Genomic DNA, 21,830 nt, shown 5'->3' with positions numbered 1-21,830 from the left:
CCAAAGACTACTGCGAAGTTTCAACGAAACGAACGTGGAGGACTCCCGCCTGCACGTCCCAGTGTGAGAAACCACTCCAACTGAAAACGCGGGGGCGGCACCTGGACGCTCCCGGGCGCAGGCGCACAGACTCCAGGCCACGCCCCATACTCTGACAGAGCTGGCCAATGGGAGGCGGCGGCCAGAAGGGCTCGCGACTTTAGATGGTCCCTCCGCCTCCCTCGGCCCGAATCGTGTGATGTCACAAAAGCGTGTCGGAAGTGCGTCATGCCTGCGTGCCGCTAGAGCTGAGGGAAGGAAGTTGGCCTGGCAGCCGCCTGGGCTGTGTCTGCAAGGACGCGGGCAGCTGCGGTAGCTGCTTTGACCAGTTGAGGGCGGCGCGATGGGAGACGAAATGGATGCCGTGATCCCCGAGCGGGAGATGAAGGTCAGAGACTGGCCGGGGCCTCCCTCCCTTCCTTAGTTTTGGTGTTGCCTTGGAGCCCCGCTGACCCGGGAAGCTCGGATGTCCGCTGACCCGACCCGACTCCCCCCCCGCCCCCGCGCCTCCTGCTTGAACAATTTGCCGCTTTCAGAGTTCTCATTACCGCGTCCTGTAGCGCTCTGCAGTGCAATCGGCGTGAAAGCCCCACCGAATGCGGTTTCCGCGTCCCCTGTTGGTCTTACGCGAGCCTCTTGAGTTATCCTAGCCAGTTTAATGTGGTGATTGGAGTAGTGGTTCTAACTACTGTTTATTGAGCGTTTACTGTGCCAGGCACTGATAATTATCACAGCAACCCTACGAAGTACTTGTTAATGTAGAGGAGCAAATTGAGGCTCGGAAAGTAACTTACCCAAAGCCGCATTTGACATGCGGGCTGAAAACCAGATTGTTGTTACTGTTTTTAAGACTCTCCTCTCTCGCTGTACTAGTAAGGCGGTCCACGCTTGCCTAATGCAGAGCCAGGGTTCATCACTTATCCTATAAGAGCTTAGTTAACTAGGATCGGAGGGCTGTTTCGGTACTGGAAATCAGCCTGAAGTCAGGAAACTTGAGAGGGCCAGGTGATCCAAATGATGGTTGTAAACACCCGAAAGGAAATAAGTTGTAGGAATATTTTAGGCGTTTGAACAGCAAATCACTGAAATGCATTAGGGAGTAATAATCCACACCATGTTTAGAATAGTGACGCTCTCGTTCTTCTTGAGAATCACCGCCAAGGGTGAGCAACCCAGTGAGAGTGTGCCATATTTCATATGCTGGAACAGAAGGATAAAAAGGTTTTAGAACCACAGACTTAGAAAATGATGGCCTCCCTTTGAGTTTCTCATTACAAGACCCAAGTTGGATATTTGGGATTATCACGATGAGAATTAACAAAAAAGGTTGAAAATTTTGTGGTCTGACCTGGAAAGCTGTGTGGATTTCTGATCACCATACTCAGTTGGAATTAAGAGTACTTCAGTTAATCTTTTAGCAAATATGTATTAAACATTGAATCCAAGGAAATTAGTATGTGGGGTGTGTTAGGGATCCTGTATGAAACACCGTAAATGGACCCAAATGAAGACTGAGAAAGGCTGTCTTTGGCTTTTACACTTTTTAGAGTGTAAGCAAAAGGAGATTCATATTCTTTTCACCAAAACGTTGACTTAAAGATAGGTTTAGAATTGAAGAAACAAACAAACAAACAAAAATATATATATATAAAACACAACTTAACATAATGCTTGGTAAACGTATGGAACTCTTTTTACCAAGAAGTGGTACACACTGAAAATTCTTTGAAAGCAGATCAATAAATTCATGGAAGACTGGATGAATCAGACATAGACAGGAGGTTGGGGAAGGCTCCCAGGCCCTGAGGGGCTAAGGAGCATGAAAATGGGAGGAAATGAAAACTGGAAATAGGTGGGGGGTGGAGGTGGCACTGAATGTGGCAGAGGTGATGTCACAGTTGTGGGAGGGAAACAGAGTATTGTGAGGTGAGGCTCTGGAAGTGGACGAGTCAAGCCATGTTGGCCTTATAACCTGTGTTAAGGGGTTTGGACTTGATTTTAGATGTCCTCATAGCATCTAGGTATGTTTATAGGCCTTGAACACCAAGAGATTGACCTCTTCTGTGGTGGGAGTTTTGTTTAGTGTCTGATGCAGGTAAGCCAGTTCTTGGGATTTGGTTACCGTTCAGTGGTCATTATTTCCATGTATCTCTGTTGAGTACTGCACTGGTAGTTTGAGCTTACAGGGTAGTTGAGTGATGCTTTCAATATTTAACAACAATTTATTAAACACTACTCTATCATAAGACATACCATGAAATAGGACAATATTGTAAATAAAAAGGTGCAGCTTGTGTGGTGGTTCAGACAATAAATAAGCTAGGAATTCAGAAAAGGAAAAGATCAGTGCTATCTGGGTTAATCAAGGAAGGCTTCATGAAAGAATTTTTTTAATTTAATTTATTCAGTAAATACTAATAAGCACTATACCGGGTGCCACAATATCACAGGAAGCTTAAAAATGACTGAGCCACACAGCCCTTACCCTCAGGGTGATGTATATTTTGTTGTACTGGAATTGGGTGTACTGAAGTATAATGACAGATGTGATGTAATTTCCTGTCTTCCCTTTATTGATCTTGTTTTGACCCCGCACCACAGGATTTTCAGTTTAGAGCACTGCAGAAGGTGAGAATCTTTGACTCCCCTGAGGAGTTGCCCAAGGAACGCTCGAATCTGCTTGCCGTGTCCAACAAGTATGGCCTGGTCTTCGCTGGTGGAGCCAGTGGGTTGCAGATTTTTCCTACTAAAAACCTTCTTATTCAGAATGAACCTGGAGATGATCCCAATGAGATAGGTAAGTTCCTTGGTTTGTGTTGCGTGATAGAGGAGTGAAGTGCTAATGTCATTTGAGTTACAAGAAATCATTCTAGTAGTAAAACTGCTGTTAGTCCTGAGATTGACCCCAAAGAAGAGGAAGTTCTAGGTAGGCTTCTGGAAGCCCTCCTGGGTGTTCTCTGTGGTCCTTTGTGTTTCTCTTCTGATGAGCTGTCCCTCTGAGCTCAGAGGGAAGAACAGCTTACCATTGTGCCATGCTCAGTTGAACTTGGGTTCCAGCTCCCTGGGAGAAGAGTTTCATTGCATGGCTTTTTAGTTGTCGCAACAGCGCCATCCAAACAAATGGGAATGTGTGCTATTTGGAGCATTGTTGCAAAAATACGGTACAGGGCACTGTTTTCAAGAAGGGCTACAGCCACAGTTAGTTTTCTCAGGTCAGATGAGGAAGAGTCCCTGTGATACTTAATGCAACATGATACATCTGTAAGAAAGCTACGATTTATCTGTACAACTTGTTATCAGGGTGTGTGCATATTTTTATGTAGATGCAAAAATTGTTTCACATAGACCTGAATAGAGAGTTTGTGGCTTATGCTTAGAACATTCCATTTTCTGCTTTGTGTTTTTTTATGTTTTCATAGTTGATAAAGTTCAGAGCTTGCTAGTTCCTATGAAATTCCCGATACATCACCTGGCCCTGAGCTGTGATAACCTCACACTTTCCGTGTGCATGATGTCCAGTGAATATGGTTCCATTATTGCTTTTTTCGACGTTCGCACTTTCTCAAATGAGGTAAGCTGCTGGCAAACTGTAGGGACCTAAGAAGATTTCCTGGTATTGAATCATAACCTAGAAGTTCTTGGTTGACCTTTGAATTCTTTTTCTAGATTAAAATATGGGTTTTTAAAAGGTCCTTAATTACAGAATGATAGATCTTTGGAGACAGAGGTGACTTCAATAAATTGTTTCATAATACCACCTGCCCCAAGATGTTATCATTTCTCATTTATATATGAGACAGCCAGAGCCCAGGGACCCTTAGGTGACTTGCCCAAGACCACAGAGTTAGTAGTTAATGTCAGAAGTTCCTAATCCTGGATCTCTGGCCTCCTAATATAGTGTTCTTCCATTCCAGGCTGTTTAGTAATGATAATAGTCAATAATATTGAGTGTTTATACTGACTGTGTGCCAGGCCCTGTACTAGTGCTTTACATGCCTCGTTCTCATTCATGCCTACCTCTCATGGCCTGATGCAGTAGGTACTGTCGTCTTCATTTCATAGGTAGAGAAACAGGCCCAAAGAGTTTAAGTATTTGGGGTTCTTGTGTGTTTGTTTGTTTGGGGTTCCTTTTATATCAATAATCTTTCATTAACCTTCTACGACAAATCTTCAGTGAAGCTCTTTTGGAATTTTGAAGCCTTTGGTGGTTTCTGCATACCAGTTAAAACAGGCATAATATTTTAAGATGAGAGCTCTCTAAAATTCAAGAGCCCAACACTATTAAGAAGCAGAGCCCAGATTTTTATTTAGTGTCTGCTCTTTATGGATTATTTTGCATTTGTGCATTCCTTTGTTGCGAGTCCCTCTGAGTGTGCTATAACAATTGATTGCCATTTTCAAAGTTGTGTTAAAATTGTCTGTAACAAATAGACTGTTGTGCAGAGCTACATTTTTTTTTTCATGGTCATGGCGAAAGGTGAACTGTAATTCGAGAAAACTTGCAGATTCAGTAATTTTCTTTGACTATGAAATGTCTCTGTACTTATTAATTTACTAATTTATTTTTGCTTCTGGGCATTTGTTTTAAAAGGCCAAACAGCAGAAACGCCCGTTTGCATATCATAAGCTCCTGAAAGATGCAGGAGGCATGGTGATCGATATGAAGTGGAACCCTACTGTTTCCTCCATGGTGGCAGTTTGTCTGGCTGACGGCAGCATTGCTGTCCTACAAATCACAGAGACAGTGAAAGTGTGTGCCACTCTTCCTTCCACAGTAGGAGTAACCTCTGGTGAGTAATAAAGTCTCCTCTGTAACATACGGTAATGGTAATCTAGTTAAAATTTAATTTCTGGAAAAAAAGCAAATGGGGTTTTTTGTCATATTTGTTGTTCTTTGGTAGAAGTGGAGAGAGTGTTTTTTATTTCCATAGTTAATGTCCTTGAAGCCAAATAGCATACATGATTTAACTTGAATGTGCTTGGGTTTTCTGGAGAAAGAAATATTTTGGTATAGTTGGTTTAGAACTGTGTTGTTGAGAATAATTGTTTTGATCTAAAAGGGTCGTACTCTGAAACAGTCATTTGTACCTTTGAGGAAAAGCATTAGAAAATATCAAATAGGAGCAAGAGAATGGTATCTTGATATTTGAGAACCTTCTGTATTCTTGTTTTATCTAAAGACTACAGAGTTTTCTGTACTTTACAGCTTTCTGGGCAATACTCCATTGAAAAAGCATTTTTAACAGCTGATTCAGTGGCCCAGTGGTAAATCACAATTGGCTTGTATCATCAAAATGATCTTTCTGTTTTCACTGTGCCAAGTAAGGATGATCCCACAGTCTTCCATGGACTGACAGAGGAACAAGAAGTGGTTATTATGTAGCTGTTTTGGTACAGATCTCATTGGTTTGCTCCATCTTATTCAGTTTTTAATTGGTAACATTCTCTTCTTTACCCAGTCTGCTGGAGCCCCAAAGGAAAGCAGCTGGCAGTGGGGAAACAGAATGGAACTGTGGTCCAGTATCTTCCTGTAAGTCTTGCCTTGGACTTCAGAACTTTTTAACTTAAGTTACCCACTGTTTTGGGGGTGGTTTGGGAGTATCTTTGCTGTTTTTTTCTATTAAAATGTAATTTATGCTCATTGCAACAAATCTATCAGTATGCAAGTGAATGCAGGAAAGAGTTGTTGCATGTCCACTCTGTCAACTTCCCACTGTGGTCTTCCAGAGGTAATATTCATGAATATTCTTCAATATAAATCGACAAAGAATCCATATATATCTGGCCACATCCGAATGGGAAGGAGGGGTTCACAGGCAATGCCAAGGCCTGTGCTGTTGTGTATTCCTCCTGTTCTCTGAGGGGCTGCAAAGTGGTGAATGTGGTGGAATAGGTTTGAGGTTAAGGTTTTGTTTCTTCTTTGTCATCACAAAAAGTTGTTATGTGACATTTGGTACATATTCTTTTAGGGCATTAGCCTGTAAAAGGTTAATACAGTTGGTTCAATTTTATTGGGTTTTTTTTTTTTTGAACTTAATAGTGTATTGGAGGGACTTCCCTGGTGGTCCAGTGGTCAGGACTCCGCTCTTCCACTGCAGGGGGCATAAGTTCCATCCCTGATCGGGGAATTAAGATTCCTCATGCTGCACACTGTGGCCCAAAAAAAAAAAAAAAAAAAAAGAAAAGAAAAGAAAAAAGTGTATTGGAGTCTTTTTTTTCCAGCTTATTACATGTAGAGCTACTTCATTCTTTTGAGTGGCTGCATAGGACTCCACTATGTGAATATCTCTGTTCCATTATTGATGGTTATCTGTATCAGTGTGAGTGGTTTTGCTACTCTAAGTGATATTGCATTGAGCATCCTCATTACCTACACTGATCACGTTGCTGTGAGTGTTTCCATAGGGTAGGATTCTAGAAGTAGGCATCCACTCGTCTCTGTATTCATTCTCTCCTGGCTGGGGAGATGAGACTTAGGTGGTTTCTAGGGGAACTTATTGGATTTGACAGTTTCATTGGTTTGGGGATTGTTTCATTTGACTCTGTTTTTTTTTTTTTTTTCTTCCAAATCTCTTTCAGACTTTGCAGGAAAAAAAAGTCATTCCTTGTCCTCCATTTTATGAGGCAGATCATCCTGTCAGAGGTAACACATCTGCTTTTCTTATTGGGCTGACCTCTAATGAGGTGCTGTCCGTATTGCAGAAATTTCAGATCATGTGCTATACCTGCATACCTGATCAGGGAAGTGTTAGTGCCTCCCGTATGAAAACTCCCATTATTTCACTTAGCTAATTAAGTTGCTGTAACAATAATCCTCTGGTAGACACCTGTGTCTCTTGGTAAATGACATTAAATGGATCCTGATTTTTTAATTAGAATTCTTCATTATTGGCCTTGATTATAATCCACCAGAAAAAAACAATACCACTTTGGGATGAATTTGGGCTTCTTGAGTCTTCGTGAATTGTATTTAGTTAGTGAACTCTGGACCTTTTTAAAAGGTATAGGAGTCGGATTTTTTTTTTTTATCCATGAGATGGTAATATAATGTACGGGGGTTATTGCAAGCACAGATGGTTTATTAGGATGTGTGTCTTTCAGTTCTGGATGTGCTGTGGATCGGTACATATGAATTCGCAATAGTATATGCTGCTGCAGACGGGACCTTGGAAACTGCTCCAGATGTGGTGATGGCTCTCCTTCCGGTATGTCTACGGAAAGGGGTGTCTCTGTTATCTGAGAATTTTAGAAGTCTTCTCATAAAGTCTGCAGTTAGGCTTCAGTTTCCTTTTCTTGCCGGCAGTGGTCGTGCAACTTGAGGTGTAAGATTTTAATGCTGCACCGAAAGCCTAGGGACCACAACGGTGGTGTCCCCTTAGGGCACGTTCTACTGTTGAGCCACAAGGTGAAAAAAGCCCTAAAACTTACTTTGCTTACGTTGCAAACTCTGAGTTGTGGTAGATGTTAACATGATAAAGACATCTTAGAGAAGCAAGAAAGTACCTTGATTTTCAAAATTCGTTCACTTATTTATTCATCAGATATTTATCGAATGCCTACACAGTGTGCTTTAAAGCTGAGAATATAGCTGCGACCAAGGCAAAGTCCTTGGTTTTGTGGATCTTGCATTCGGATGAACGTGCTAGTCCACAAACAAGTGTTGGATCAAGGAGTGATAGGGGTGATGGAGGAAATAAAGCAGGGTAAGGGGTGGATGATGACTGGGGTGTGATTTAGCTTGGGTGGTCAAGGAAGGCCTCTGAGGAAGAGCCATTTGAGTGAGGGAGTGAGTCATTTTGAAGGACAAAGAAGGACCTGAATAATAAGATCTACGCTCTCTTACTAAATTGCAGTGGCATTAAAAAACAGCAAATGAGGCAGGGCTTATATTTCCAAATCATGTTAGCTTTCAAAGTCTAGAAAAACATTAAATACATACATAAAAGTCTAAATATAACAAAAGTGGGAGTGGCACTAGTCATTCTGTTTTGCAACCTTGTTTTACTTAGTAAATTGCAACTATCTTTCTACTTCAGTAAATCTGAATTTTGCTTTTGGGCAGATAATTTATTTAGTGCTTCCTCTACTGTTGGGATACTCAGGTTGCTTTCAGCTTTTCCCTGTTTTAAAGAATACTAACACTCTTTTATGTACACTTAATGGAATTATGTTTATTTTTTGGGATAAATACCTAGAAATGAATTTGCTAGGTCAAGCAGTATATGCTGTTTTGACATAGGCTTTTGAAAACACTGCCGAAGTATCTTTTAGAAAAGTTGTATCAGTTTATACTCCTACCACGGATGGAACTACCGGTTTCTCAATATATGTGTCAATATGCAGTGGTACCATTTTTAATCTTTGCCAATCTGATATGAGAAAAAAGTGCCTTGTTTTTATTAACTCTTTTGGGTTCCTGACAATATTGAATTTAAAAAAGAAGTTTATTAAGATACCTTATTTCAAGATATCATTAAGATTTTCTTTTCCCAGGGATAATATTAACACTAGCATTTATTGAATACTACTTATGTTCCACGTTAGACTGGGTTAGATGCTTTATATGTATCCTTTCATATCTCACAGCAGCCTTTGATGTAGGTTTTTTAGGTCCATCATACATGAGAGAAAACATTATCAGAGAGGTTGAGTAATCTGTCCAGGCTAAAGTGACCGAAAGCTTTGAATTCAGTTTGGTCAGTGACCAATGCTTCTGTTCTTTGTACTGCTCAATGCTGCCTTTATATAGGGTCTATATATTTTGAATGAATTTTCTCATAAAACTTAAATGATTTTATCTTTTGAGATTCTTAACTGTGTAGGATTCAAGAAAAATCGCCCATGAGATTTTTTTTTTCTCATTCTGTTCATTGTAGAAAAAAGAAGAAAAGCACCCAGAAGTGTTTGTGAACTTTATGGAGCCCTGCTACGGCAACTGTACAGAGAGGCAGCATCATTACTACCTCAACTACGTTGAAGAATGGTGAGCCACGTACCCAGGGAGGGTACAACCTGCCCTCACTGTCAGGTCACGCCTGAGTCACTCGGTCCTGCTTGTTCTGTTTTGTTTCCTTTCTGTAAGGGAGGAGAATAGAGGCTGGAGATACCCCGAACATATTTTCAGCTCATGCTAGATAATGCCTTTCTGACTACTACTTCTGTTTTCCCAGTCTTGAATTATTTAGCTCAAATACATACTAAACTTAGAAATCCCATTTTCTCATTAACTCCGGTGATGACTTAAGAAAATACTGATATTTAAAAAACATACTAAAGTTTCCCTCTGAGCAGAAGTGTCCCTTTGAAAGATAGATGACTTGAAGCAAAGCTTCTGTTCCTCAAATTAGATTATTCTTTCTACATGGGGGTATTATATTTATTGGGAATTCTGACTTGACTCTGTTATGTCTCTCCTTTGTCTTAAGTAGGGAGGCAGTTGGCTTGAGTCTCCAGGGCTCTAGCCTATGAACTAAAAAATAAAGCTTTACATCCAAACTCTTCTTACCTATCTTCAGCCAGGTAGAAAACCTTGCTTTTCTCCTTCACATCCCAATGAAAGCTTTGTAGATGCTACCAGTGACTCAAGTCAAGGTACAACTGTTGCTGTGTGAATTTAATGGTCTTCTGGTTTTATTCTTTGAAGGGATTTAGTGCTGGCAGCATCTGCGGCTTCAACAGAAGTTAGTATCCTCGCTCGACAAAGCAGCCAGGTAAATGTCTCTCTTTTGTCACTTTTATGTGATACTTTTCTGAGAAAGATTTTGGAGGGGTTTAACAGAGGTTAAGATTTAGATGAAGTCACATCCCTTTTAATGAGTTTCTGGATGAGAGCACAGCTTAAATGACCAAGAGCCTTGGATCAAATGGCTTGGATATTGCATTGGACAAACATGGGTGTCAGATTTAGCCGTTCCTTCAATGTCATCAAAAGCCCTTCTGTTAGGTTAGGATGTATCCACTGTGTGTGGAAACATACTAGTAATCAGCCTCCAATAGGAGTGTACCTGGATGTGTAGGAGGTTTTTTCTGCCTTGTTCTGTTCAACCGTCTTTATTTTCTTCCTATTACTTGAAGCTGCCTCTTCTATTTGGTTAACTATAACCCATCCTTGACTATGGAAGAGAGACATGCAAATCAACCCAAATTGTGACTCATCAGAAATACTTTCTGTTTGACTTTGAAAAACTGCCAGAAAGCTAAAAGCACCTGTGCAGATAAGCACCCATCTCCCTTCTTCCCCTTTGTGCTCCTTGCAGGCCAGGGTGGGCTGAGGTTGTCGTGGTAAGCTCTCCTGAGCTCTGGTAGATTATGCACAGCGACTACACAGGAGAGACAATGAAAGGGAAGCTTTTCTTTCTTTCTTTCTTTTTTTAATTATATAATTAGTAAAGGCCAGGTAATGGTTGTATTAAATTTGGGTACACATCAAGAATAAACTTTTTTTTTTCAGAAGCCACAAAACATTTTGAAAAATTGATCATATCAAGTCAGATGTAGAAATGACATTGCACTGTTTCTGACATTGTAATAAAGCTGGATAATGATATAGTTTTAAACAATCAAAACAAAACTGCAAAATACTGGCAAATATATATACACGTGTATGAAGTCACTAACTGAAATAACTCAGGTCAAAGAGAAGCTCAGAGCTACAGTTGCAGACTACTTAGAAATAATGGCAGAGACAAACATAAAAACATACGGAGCTGTTCTTAAAGAATAAGAGAGAATGAAAACTCAATAAGCTACAGAAGACCAAATCAATAAAATGTTTTATTTAAAATGTGAGCCAAATTTTAGTGCCTCTGCTGCATTTTGTAAAGGATTATAAGAAAAGGATGCAGAGAACTTTGAATATGGGTCAGTTACCTGTTCACCTAATCAAAGTGAGTACAGAATTCTGCTAATTTTAAATATTTTTTCTTATTGCTAAGAAAACCAGGAGAATGACCTAAAATTTCTTTCACTTCTGAACATTAAAATGATGAACTATTTTTCTGCCGCTGTCTTGGTGTTAGGTGTGGCCACGTGACTGAGTTCTACCTATTCCAATGGGAGCAGCAGTTTCTGTGCTAATTCTAGGCCTGGCCCCCAGGAACTATGGGCCTCCTCCATTTGCTCTTCTCTTTGTCACCTGGATACAAAGTTGGTTAAGAACTAAAATAATGGCTTGTGTAGCCACAAATGAGGAGCTTGGATCCCTGAATAAAGCTGGTAGGACAACCACTCTACCAACTTGAATACCCGGTCAAACTCCAAAAATCTTCTGTAATGTTGGCTAGTACATATTTGGATCTATATTTGTTACAGGGTGTTGGTATACCCTAAATAGTGAACTAGGCAAAAAGAAACAAAATAATACATGGACCAATAAAATACAGATGAAGTAGTATCTATATCAGAATTTGACATTGCAAATTAAATACCACTACATTAAATAAGGCATTAAGCAAAAGAATCATATGCAATAAGCAAGTGGAGTTTATTCCAGGGGTATTTTTCTATCTCATATGTAAATGTCTAAGTGGCAACTCCTCTTGTATTTTTAAGAGGCATTTTAAACTAATACTGTCTGTAACTAAACTCTTGTTTTTCTCCCAATACCTGCTCCTCCTTCAAGTTTTTCCCTTCTTTGTAGGTTAATCTTATTCCATCAATTGCTCAAGCAAAAATTATGGTGTCACCTCTGACTCTCTTTCTCTCACATTTCACATCTATCAAAAGGTAATGTTTGGTCTACTTGCAAAATGCACCTGCATTCTGACCATTTCTCACAACTCCTCAGCCAGAAACTTTTCTTTTTAAAAGTCTACCTTGAGTTTAAAAATGTTTTGTGCACCCCATGCACAGGTACATATGCCTCTTCAGTCATTCAACATTTATCCATCCTTCTCTGGGCAGCAAGGTGGCCAACCATAAGTTCATAGTCCTCAGGGTCACAGGCCAGAGTTCAGCAGTCTGATTTGCTGCTCTTGGATTAACTTCAGTAACAATTTCTTAGTAGCACAAATATTTTATGTATTCACACATTGAAAAACACTTTTATTTTTGCTTTTTATCGAAATAATTATGTTCACGATTGAAGAATCAAATAGTGGAGAAAGGCTTATAAGTGAAAAATCACCCCTGCCCATCCTGTCCTGATCTGTCCTGTTCTCGAAAGGGGACCACTTTTAACTTACAGACTTTTTCTTTTAATGGTTACCTCCTTATCCGTAAATAATAATTTGCTTTATCACTAGTTGTTGATTATTAATGTTAAACTATTGGCTGTTAGGGCAAATGAGGATTTAGCTCACATGTGGCCTTCAAACCCTCCCTCCTTCCTTTCAGTAGGGTTATAGCACTGTTTTAGTTTCTTCTATTGGTTATCTTTGACCTTTAAGTAATCATTTTTACCTTCATTTCTTATGGTATTCCCATACACCATCTCTCTTGATCTTCCGAGCTGTGAGAAGAACGTCTCAGCGTCCCACCCTTACCTTGAGCACACCTTTCCCACTCCCACCTGTAAGCTGTTGTCATCTGTGTCTCGTCTTCTGCAAAATCAAAGCTGATACTGTTGGTATTCTGTTCTGTAGTGATTAGCAAGCCTTCTTTATTTTGTCTGTAGATTGTTTTTCCAAGTTGGAATCCATTTTGTTTACATTATTATGAACGTGACTATTCACTCCATAGCTAAGTCACGGAGCGTGATTATGTTCCCTTTCCTGAGCAGGTTTTTGTTTTTCTGTTTCTCATTGAGCATTATTCCCCTTTGATTCATGCTGCCCAGTTTTGGTCAACGTTAAAGGGTTAGATTTTTAAAAACCAGGACTCATTTGTTGCAGAGAACAGATCCCACTCAAGCAAACTTGAACGAAAGGGGAGTTTATTGGAAAGATGTGGTGGTTTCTCAAGGAATCCAGTGGCAGGAAGATTGGCCAGTGTGAGGAACTGACACCAGGAGCTAGGAAGGCAAGGACTAAGGTTACCTCTGTCTCTGTGGTCGAGTGAGCCCAGGGCCTCTGGCCAGCTTTATAAGCTGCTTTGCTCCGGACCTCACTAGGGATCCCCTGGAGATCCTGGTTCCCGTCCCAGATTTCTAGGAGCAGCTACTGCCTGGCTTAGTGCAGCTATTAGATTTACCCTCTGTGTTCAGGAGTCTACCTAGTTGTGGTGGACAATACTTCAGAGAGTGTTCACAGTAGTGGTTATCTATTCACAAGGCAGGAACTTCATATGCCAGGAATAGACAGAGAGGTTGACTTGGAAAAGTAACCCCTCGCTTGCTGGGGGACTCATAGCTTTTAGACTGTTTTTCCAGATTTCAGAGTCTCGGTCAACATATAACTCTAAACCACATGAGCTGTCTTTTTTCTTCTCTCCTGTTGAGCAGTGCTGGAGAAAGCTCTAACCGACATGGCATTTTCTTCTTCTCCTTGTTTTGTCCAGAATAATTGGGAATCTTGGCTGCTGGAGGATTCTAGCCGAGCTGAACTGCCTGTGACAGAGAAGAGTGATGATTCCTTGCCCATGGGAGTTGCCATAGATTACACCAACCAAGTGGAAATCACCATCAGTAAGTATAGTCTGACATAGCTTAGTGCAGAAGTAGTCTTCTTCCCATCATGGTTAATATTCAAATCCAGCTCTATGTTTTCATGATAGAATCTACTCTGCTGTGCACTTTTAACTTGTTGTACCATGTTTCTACTTAAAGAGTGAGAGAGTGTGTTGTACAACGCTCATCTAATTTGAATGGATATTCATTGACCGAGGTCACATACTCTGTGTGTCTGAGTATCTGAGTGTTGGCGTGTCTGTGTGTGCTTCAGAATACGGCTAAAATACACAGTGCTGATTTCATAGCTTTGTCTCTGTGCCCCTTCCAGGTTCCCAGTGCCTCCCAAGGGGACAGCACCCCACGGCATGTGGGTGCTACATACCAATACTTGGTTTGAAGGCCTGGTTAGAAAATGGAGTTCTCAGGCACAGGCTTCCAGATGGGGCCTGAGCACATGCTTTGAGTCTGCTGAGGCTCGGCAGGGCTGCAGTCCCCTGAAATGTGAAAGTGAGACAAGACATATGTTTTCTCTCATATCTAGAGGACAAATGAGTGGTTACCAGTGGGGAGAGGGAAGAGCTGGGCGATATCGAGGTGGGGGAGTGGGAGGTACAGACTGTTGGGTGTAAGACAGGCTACAAGGGTGTACTTTACAACAGGGGAATACAGCCAATGTTTTATAATAACTATAAGTGGAGTGTGACCTTTAAAAATTGTATAAAAAATAAAGTAAGAGAATAACAAAAAAGAGCAAAGGAAACAGCATAACCAACAACATAACGAAAAGGCAGCCTGTGGAATGGGAAAAGAAAATTACAAACCATATATCTGATAAGGGGCTAACATCCAAAATACATAAGGGACTCATACAACTCAATAGCAAAATAAAACAAAGTAAACAACCTGATTAGAAAATGGGCAGAGGACCTGAATAGACATTTTTCCAGAGAAGATGTACAAATGGCCAACAGGTATTTGAAAAGATGCTCAACGTCACTAAGTACCAGGGAAATGCAAATCAAAACCATAATGAGTTATCACCTCACACCTGTTAGGACGGCTGTTATCAAAAAGCTAAGTGATACCAAGTGTTAGCAAAGATGTGGAGAAAAGGGAATCCTTGTATACACTGCTGGTGGGAATGTAAACTGGTGCAGCCAGTATGAAATAGAGCATGGAGGCTCCTCAAAAAATTAAAAATAGGGCTTCCCTGGTGGCGCAGTGGCTGAGAGTCTGCCTGCCGATGCAGGGGACACGGGTTCGTGCCCCGGTCCAGGAGGATCCCACATGCCGCGGAGCGGCTGGGCCCGTGAGCCATGGCCGCTGAGCCTGTGCGTCCGGAGCCTGTGCTCTGCAACGGGGGAGGCCACAACAGTGAGAGGCCCACGTATCGCAAAAAAATAAATAAATAAATAAAAATAGAACTCCCATGTGAGCCAGCAGTTCCACTTCCCTTTCCAAAGGAAGTGAAATCAGGATTTTGAAGAAATAGCTGCACTTCTGTATTCATTGCAATGTTACTACCGCAGGCAAGATATGGAAACAGCCAAAGTGTCCATCAGTGGATGAATGGGTCGAGGAAATGTGTTATATATACAATGGACTGTTCAGCCCTAAAAAGGAAATCCTGCCATTTGCAACAACATGGATGGACCTTGAGTGAAATAAGCCAGACACAGAAAGACAAATACTGCATGATCTCAGTTACATGTGGAATCTAAAAAAGTCACACTCAGAGAAGCAGAGAGCAAGAATGGTGGTGGCCAGGGACTAGAGGGTGGAGGAAATGGGGAGGTGTTGGTCAGAGGGTAGAAACTTTCAGTTATATTATGAATAAGGTCTGGGAATCCATACTTGAAATTTACTAAGGGCATAGATCTTAACAGACACACTACTATATATAAAATAGGTAACTAATAAGGACCTACCCTATAGCACAGGGAACTCTACTTAATACTCTGTAATGACCTATATGGAAAAAGAATCTAAAAAAGAGTGGATATATGTGTGTGTATAACTGATTCAGTATAGCAGAAACTAACACAACATTGTAAATCAACTATACTCCAATAAAAAATTTTTTTAAAAAAAGTTTTCACCACACACACAAAATGGTAAAGTACGTGAGGTGGTGGATGTGTTAATTAGCCTGGTTGTGGTGACCATTTCACAGTGTATACATCCATCAGATCATCATGTTGTATATACCGTAAATACGTACGATGTTTGTCAGTTTTATCCCAATAAAACTGGGAAAAAATATTTGTTTACAAAAAGCCATATTCTTTGCGCCCTGTGCTTCATTTTAGAAAGGTGTACCCGTCAGACACCACTAAGTTCCTTGTCCTTTCCCTGGTCAGGCTGTTTGGTCTGATTAGCTCCTTTACTCTGATTCTCGTAAAGACTTAATTGACAAAATGCATGCTTATGATTCAACTGTGAATGAATATAAAGTAGTGGGACTCACTTCTCTGTGCCCTACCGTGTGTTTTCCAAAGTGGCTCATCTGTCATTTTTTTTTTTTTTTTACTAAAGGAGTTGCTTCCTGGCGACCCCTGTCTTGGTCAGGGGAATGCTAAACCTACCTCCCAAACACCAGGACACACGTAAAAATCGGAGGTTTGGGAGTCAGAGCCACTGCAGGACTGCTAGGGCTTCCCTGTAGGGCTGGCGGGATGGTGGCCATCTGATCATGACAGTAGCTTTTCTTTAAGGAGCTGTTTCATAAAAGGCTGTTCAGATCCAAATCAGAACAAACCAACTCGAGCTACTGTAGAGATGAGTCCTGTGAAGCGTCTTGCTTCCGGCAGTCTTCTGCTTCGGGGCCCAGGCCCTTCAATCGACTTGGCCCTTTTATCACCTTTGTTTTCTTTTTTAACAGATGATGAGAAGACTCTTCCTCCTGCTCCAGTTCTTATGTTGCTTTCAACAGATGGTGTGCTTTGTCCATTTTACATGATCAATCAAAATCCTGGTGTTAGGTCCCTCCTCAGGACACCAGAGCGGCTCTCACTGGAAGGAGAGCGACAACCCAAGTCATCAGGTGCGTGCCTCCCTCCATTTTGGCTGAGAGGGGATACTGAGGGCTCGTACAGGAGTATTTGCTGGGATGGATACTGTGAGGACACACGGTGGTTATCTTTATCAGCCGGTCTGTCTTTTCGAGGCAGGACTAATCTTTTCCTCAGACACAGGCACATACTTGCCTTCTTTCACCCCCAAGCTTTATTCTCCTACCTTTACTTTAGAGAAAAAGGAATCTCAGCCCGATGGATCCCATTAGGTAATTTACTGACAGTATCCTATTATAAGACCCTATATTATATGGTCTGAAACCTAACACGTTTAATCATGAGAGGTTGGTTAAATAAATGATTGTACATCCATACAGTGAAATGCCATGTAACTATTAAAAATGTTATATTTATTGACAAGGAAAGGACAGAACATATCGTAAAAGAGCACTGTATACTCTGATTCCTTTTTTATGAGAAAAATACGTACATAGAAAAAATACTTGAAAGATGTTAAAATCTAAATAGTGGGTATTGCTGGGTGATGAGAACATGGGAATTTTCTCTTTGTATTTAATTTTCTTTAGTTTTTTTTCCCCTTCTCATTGAAGATATCACTTAAGTAATATATGTTTACTGGAGAAAAATTAGAAAATACAAAGACAGAATCACTTCAGAACCCATCAAGCAATACAGCCAGTCAGCATTGTGGTACATATACTTCACATACATAAATGCATGCATATAAATGCCAATCTGCATTTTCAAAATTTTCACAATGGCAGTGCATCACTTGTGAGAACAAAATGAACTTTTTAGAAGGGCATTGTTTCATATTTTGGAATTTTACTAATATTTCTCTTTTTGAATTCTGTGAGTATATAACTAGTAAGTTTTTTCTCTTCTAATATAGCTAAAAAAGCTCATACTGCCACCAATTCTATATCTAGGAAGCAATGTTGACCAGTTGGGTTGGATGTGGTGGAGAACACTTAGGGGATCTTTTCTCACTGCTTCCCAATGCAGAGTGAGTTGTACTTCATAAATAGAGCCACTCAGATACTCGGGCTCCTATCAGCTGGCAGTGTGACCCCAAGTAATATACCGGGTGCCTTACATAGACTGAATCAGTATTGTTGTGTTGGGATATCTCCTTATCTGCAGTGTGTACTCTGAGTTATTTTTTCCCCTTTAAGTGGTCCTGAGTCCCATGAACTACCTACACTCAGTTGCTGGGTCTGTCTGTAACAAGCAGTGTACCCTGTGAGGTCGGGAGCCTGTGGGACGATGTTTGTTTCGGAGCACAGTTCAGTGTGAGGGACTTGCTACAAGCCCCTTATTCCCTGAGCACGAGGAAAGACCAGTTTTACTGTTTGCCTCTCCTAGAGAAACCCCATGTTCCCTCATGCTTAGCCCAGAGGTAACAGCCATATTTAGATGAGAGGAAGAGAGCCACTGAAGGGGGAGGAGGTGTCCCACCAGTTCACCAACTCTAGCTGAAGCTGGCTCATGGGTTCAGAGGACATCAGTGGTTCTGCTTGCTTCCACACTCCAGCGCCAAGGATGCTGGGTTGAATGATCACAAATAGCAGCATGATGGTTTTCAGATATTTAGTTCCATTTTCAGTGGGGAAGATGCCTATGATTTCTTTTGGGTTTGGCATATGCTTTTTGTATTGGTCTACTAAATGCATGGAAGTGATTAACACATATGCTTGGGTCTCTAAAGAGGTAAGCTGTTGTTGTTTCCATATTTATTGTGTAAAGGAAGTATTAACAGAATAGATAGGCTTGCATTATATACTGTCATAGAAGTGACAATTTACCTGGGGGTCGTTGTTTTCAGAAAGTGGCATTTTCCTAGTTGTATCCTAAGCATTTCCTTGCTTTAGACATAGTGAAGATAAACTGTCATCTCTGACAATTTGGAAGAACCAAGACCCATAAATGTATTGATAAAAAAATACTGCTTTCGGGCTTCCCTGGTGGCGCAGTGGTTGAGAATCTGCCTGCTAATGCAGGGGACACGGGTTCGAGCCCTGATCTGGGATGATCCCACATGCCGCGGAGCAACTAGGCCCGTGAGCCACAGCTACTGAGCCTGCACGTCTGGAGCCTGTGCTCCGCAACAAGAGAGGCCGCGATAGTGAGAGGCCTGCGCACCGCGATGAAGAGTGGCCCCCACTTGCCACAACTAGAGAAAGCCCTCCCACAGGAACGAAGACCCAACACAGCAAAAATAAATTAGTTAATTAATAAACTCCTACCCCCAACATCAAAAAAAAAAAATACTGCTTTCTTAGTTAGTTATTTAATTTGGAGAATTAACATGTTTACTTTATAGAAAGTTTGGAAAAGAGAAAAAATTTTAAACTTGCCTTTTATGGTATTCTCTTTCAGTGTTTTTTTCATAAACATCTTTCTTCATAGTTGTGATTATATTGTATACATAATTGGTATGCTGATCTTTTATTTAAATTTTAAGTGTTTTCCAGGTTCTTAAATAATTTTTATGATTCATTTAGGAGTGTTTAACACTCTATTGAATATATTTTACCATTTGGGTTGTATTAAATATCTTTTTCATTTTTTAGGTTATTTCCGTAGTCTTTATTCTTAAAATTGGGATTACTAGGTACATGTTCTGTGATTTTTGAGACATAATGCTAAAATGCTTTCTAAGAGACTGTGCTAAAAAGGTACCTACTAGTGATAAAAAGTTTCAGGTTTGTTTTACCCTTTCAAACATAGGGGATTATATGTATTTTTATTTTGATAATTTAGAGGACAACCAAAAATGTGCCTCATTTAAATTTGTATTTCTTTGATTAGAGACATTGAATATATTTTCTTTTTGTGAATTAGATTCCCAGCTTATATCTATTAAAGTCTCAACATTTTTTAAATCTCAATTTGTATGAGCTTTAAAAAAAATAAAACATATTACTTGTCATTTGCTGCAAATTTTTTTTCATTTACCTTTTGGTTGTATAACTATTTCTGTACATAGTCAAATCTTTATCTTTTGCGGTTTTTGGGGGTTTTTTTGGGTCACTTTTAGGTTTATCAAGTTGATAGACTCTCAAGAGACAACTCACTTTTTGCCTCCTTTGTTTTGAGATACAGTTATATATATGCTTTTGTATATGTGTGTGTCTTTAATTAACCTGGAGTTGTTTTAGTGACTGTTATGAGGTGTAAGTCTGAATTAAAGTTTTTTCCTGATAATAAAACATTGCAGAATAACTTATGTTTCACTGTAACATCGAGAAGTGTATTTTTTCTACATTACCCAAGTGGGTGTTCATGAAGTCCTATTCGTCTAATGTCTTTTTGCATTTCCTTTTTCCTTCAGAGTTTTAGACATCTTACCGTATGGAATGTTTGCTATGGAACGTCCAACATCAACTCCATTTCCCTTTTTTTTTTCCCTTGTGGAACGAGAACCGTTATTCCTGGCTTCGTTCTTCCACCAACCCACTTGCTCTCTGTGATGTGGACCTCCGCTGTTACGGGGTTAACTCCTCCCTTCCTTTGTCTCCATGTTTCTCATTGCAGGAAGTACTCCTTCTACCCCCACCTCCTCTCAGGCCCCGCAGAAGCTCGACACGGCAGCAGCTGTAGCTCCTGCCTCTGTTCTGCCTTCGTCACCGACGGCTCCCACCTCCACCTTCTCGTTGCCTTCCGCCGTTGGAGCCCCTGCTGTGTTCTCCTTTGGTTCTTCATCCTTGAAGGCATCTGGTTCTGTCACTGGGGAGGCCCCTCCGTGTTCCAGTGCCTCTGACAATTCCAAAGCAGCCTTGGGCCCTGGAGCATCCTCCTTCTCTTTCGTTCCTCCTTCTCAAGCCTCCCTCGTACTCACCCCTGCGGCCTCTCCCATGGCACCCTCAGCTGCCTCATTCTCCTTTGGATCATCGGGTTTTAAGCCTACCCTGGAAAGCACGCCAATGCCAAGCGTGTCGGCTCCAAACACAGGAATGAAGCCCACCTTCCCACCACCAGCCACTACAGTCAAGGTCAACCTTAGCGAAAAGTAGGTAACACTTAAAGTTTGACGGGTAGAAATATCGCTTGTTATTCACTAGAAATAAAGTCGCTGTGAGTGGAGTTACTGAATAGATTTTCTTTTCCTTTTTCCCATAGTAATACTTGCAAATGGTAAAAATTCAAACAACATAAAGGTTTGCCTTTCATCAGTGGACAGAGTCCAGAGATGCCTCTTAGAATTTTTTTTTTTTAACTATTAGAAGTTTATATTTAAATGCTTGCTTTGCTTTTTCAGGTTTCAAATGTAGGAGATATTCCTTACTTTAAAAAAATGGAGCAATACAGACTACATAGCCCTTAAGGAAAAAGGATCTCTCTAGTCCTTTTTCTCCCTTGTGTCCACTCTTGACTCTCTGAACTGTTTTCCACATAGCCACTGAGTGATCTTGTGAAATTGTAAATACACCAGATGACGGTCCCCAGCAGCTTTTCATTGCTCTGAGTCCAGTCCACGCACTTCAGCGTGGTGTTCCACTTTCCTCCAGACCTGGGTCCTACTAACTCACTCACATCTTATTTTTTAATGCTTTATCTGCTTGTTTTGTTCTCACCACTAGCATGTAAGCTTCTTGAGAGAAGTAATCCCTTATACCTTGTAACCCTTCCTAAGATAGCCATTGAGTGTAAACACTACCAGTTCCCCCCCACTCTTCTGTAGTATCTCTCATTACTATGTAGGGGCTGCTGGCCGCTGTCATTGTTAATATTAAATTTACCATGCAGCCACTTCATTCTAAAGGTTGCCTAGTATTCCATTTTGTGGCCACACCATAATTTATTTGACCAGTCATCTGATGCTGGTTGTTTAGATTGTTCACAGACGTTTGCTCTTTAGGCGAAACTTAACCTCCCCTGCCCAGTAGATGGTCAGCATCCCAAAGATGGTGACCTGCTCTCCTCTTCCTGCCTCATTCCCCAGAGATGATCACCCCACAACGAGTTCTCAGTAATTTCCTTGGCAAAGGGAGAGCCCTAAACTCTCCTAAGTCCAGTAGAGTCCCACCCTCTTTCTTTACTCAGCTAGATAGAATCGACAATAAATGTTTTAGGCCATGATAAACTTAGTTTCATCCTCACGTTAAGTACTTATTAGATATTTTCACTGAATTTCTCATTCCAAATAAGCAGATGATAAATGCTTTCATGGAGCTTTCACCTTTTATAAGAAATAGCTAAATGTTTGC

General features: G+C 40.8%; 1 protein-coding gene across 3 annotated transcripts in view; it reads left to right on the top strand.

Moving 5' to 3' along the window:
* Positions 1 to 382: 382 nt before the first annotated feature.
* Positions 383 to 21,830, top strand: part of NUP214 (nucleoporin 214) — a gene marked incomplete at its 5' end in the record, with an annotated part of 98,939 nt that continues 77,491 nt past the window's right edge. For all 3 annotated transcript variants that reach the window (XM_079705673.1, XM_079705674.1, XM_079705672.1), the window contains 12 exons: positions 383 to 427; positions 2,641 to 2,836; positions 3,459 to 3,610; positions 4,631 to 4,829; positions 5,499 to 5,569; positions 6,619 to 6,682; positions 7,141 to 7,244; positions 8,916 to 9,022; positions 9,683 to 9,749; positions 13,474 to 13,600; positions 16,467 to 16,628; positions 20,158 to 20,632. In XM_079705673.1, coding sequence (XP_079561799.1) covers positions 383 to 427; positions 2,641 to 2,836; positions 3,459 to 3,610; positions 4,631 to 4,829; positions 5,499 to 5,569; positions 6,619 to 6,682; positions 7,141 to 7,244; positions 8,916 to 9,022; positions 9,683 to 9,749; positions 13,474 to 13,600; positions 16,467 to 16,628; positions 20,158 to 20,632 — 1,769 coding nt within the window. The remainder of the gene's footprint in view (positions 428 to 2,640; positions 2,837 to 3,458; positions 3,611 to 4,630; positions 4,830 to 5,498; positions 5,570 to 6,618; positions 6,683 to 7,140; positions 7,245 to 8,915; positions 9,023 to 9,682; positions 9,750 to 13,473; positions 13,601 to 16,466; positions 16,629 to 20,157; positions 20,633 to 21,830) is intronic.

Source organism: Hyperoodon ampullatus (assembly GCF_949752795.1).
Source record: "Hyperoodon ampullatus genome assembly, chromosome: 6".
Classification (NCBI taxonomy): domain Eukaryota; kingdom Metazoa; phylum Chordata; class Mammalia; order Artiodactyla; family Ziphiidae; genus Hyperoodon; species Hyperoodon ampullatus.
This window is presented reverse-complemented; position numbering and strand designations above follow the sequence as displayed.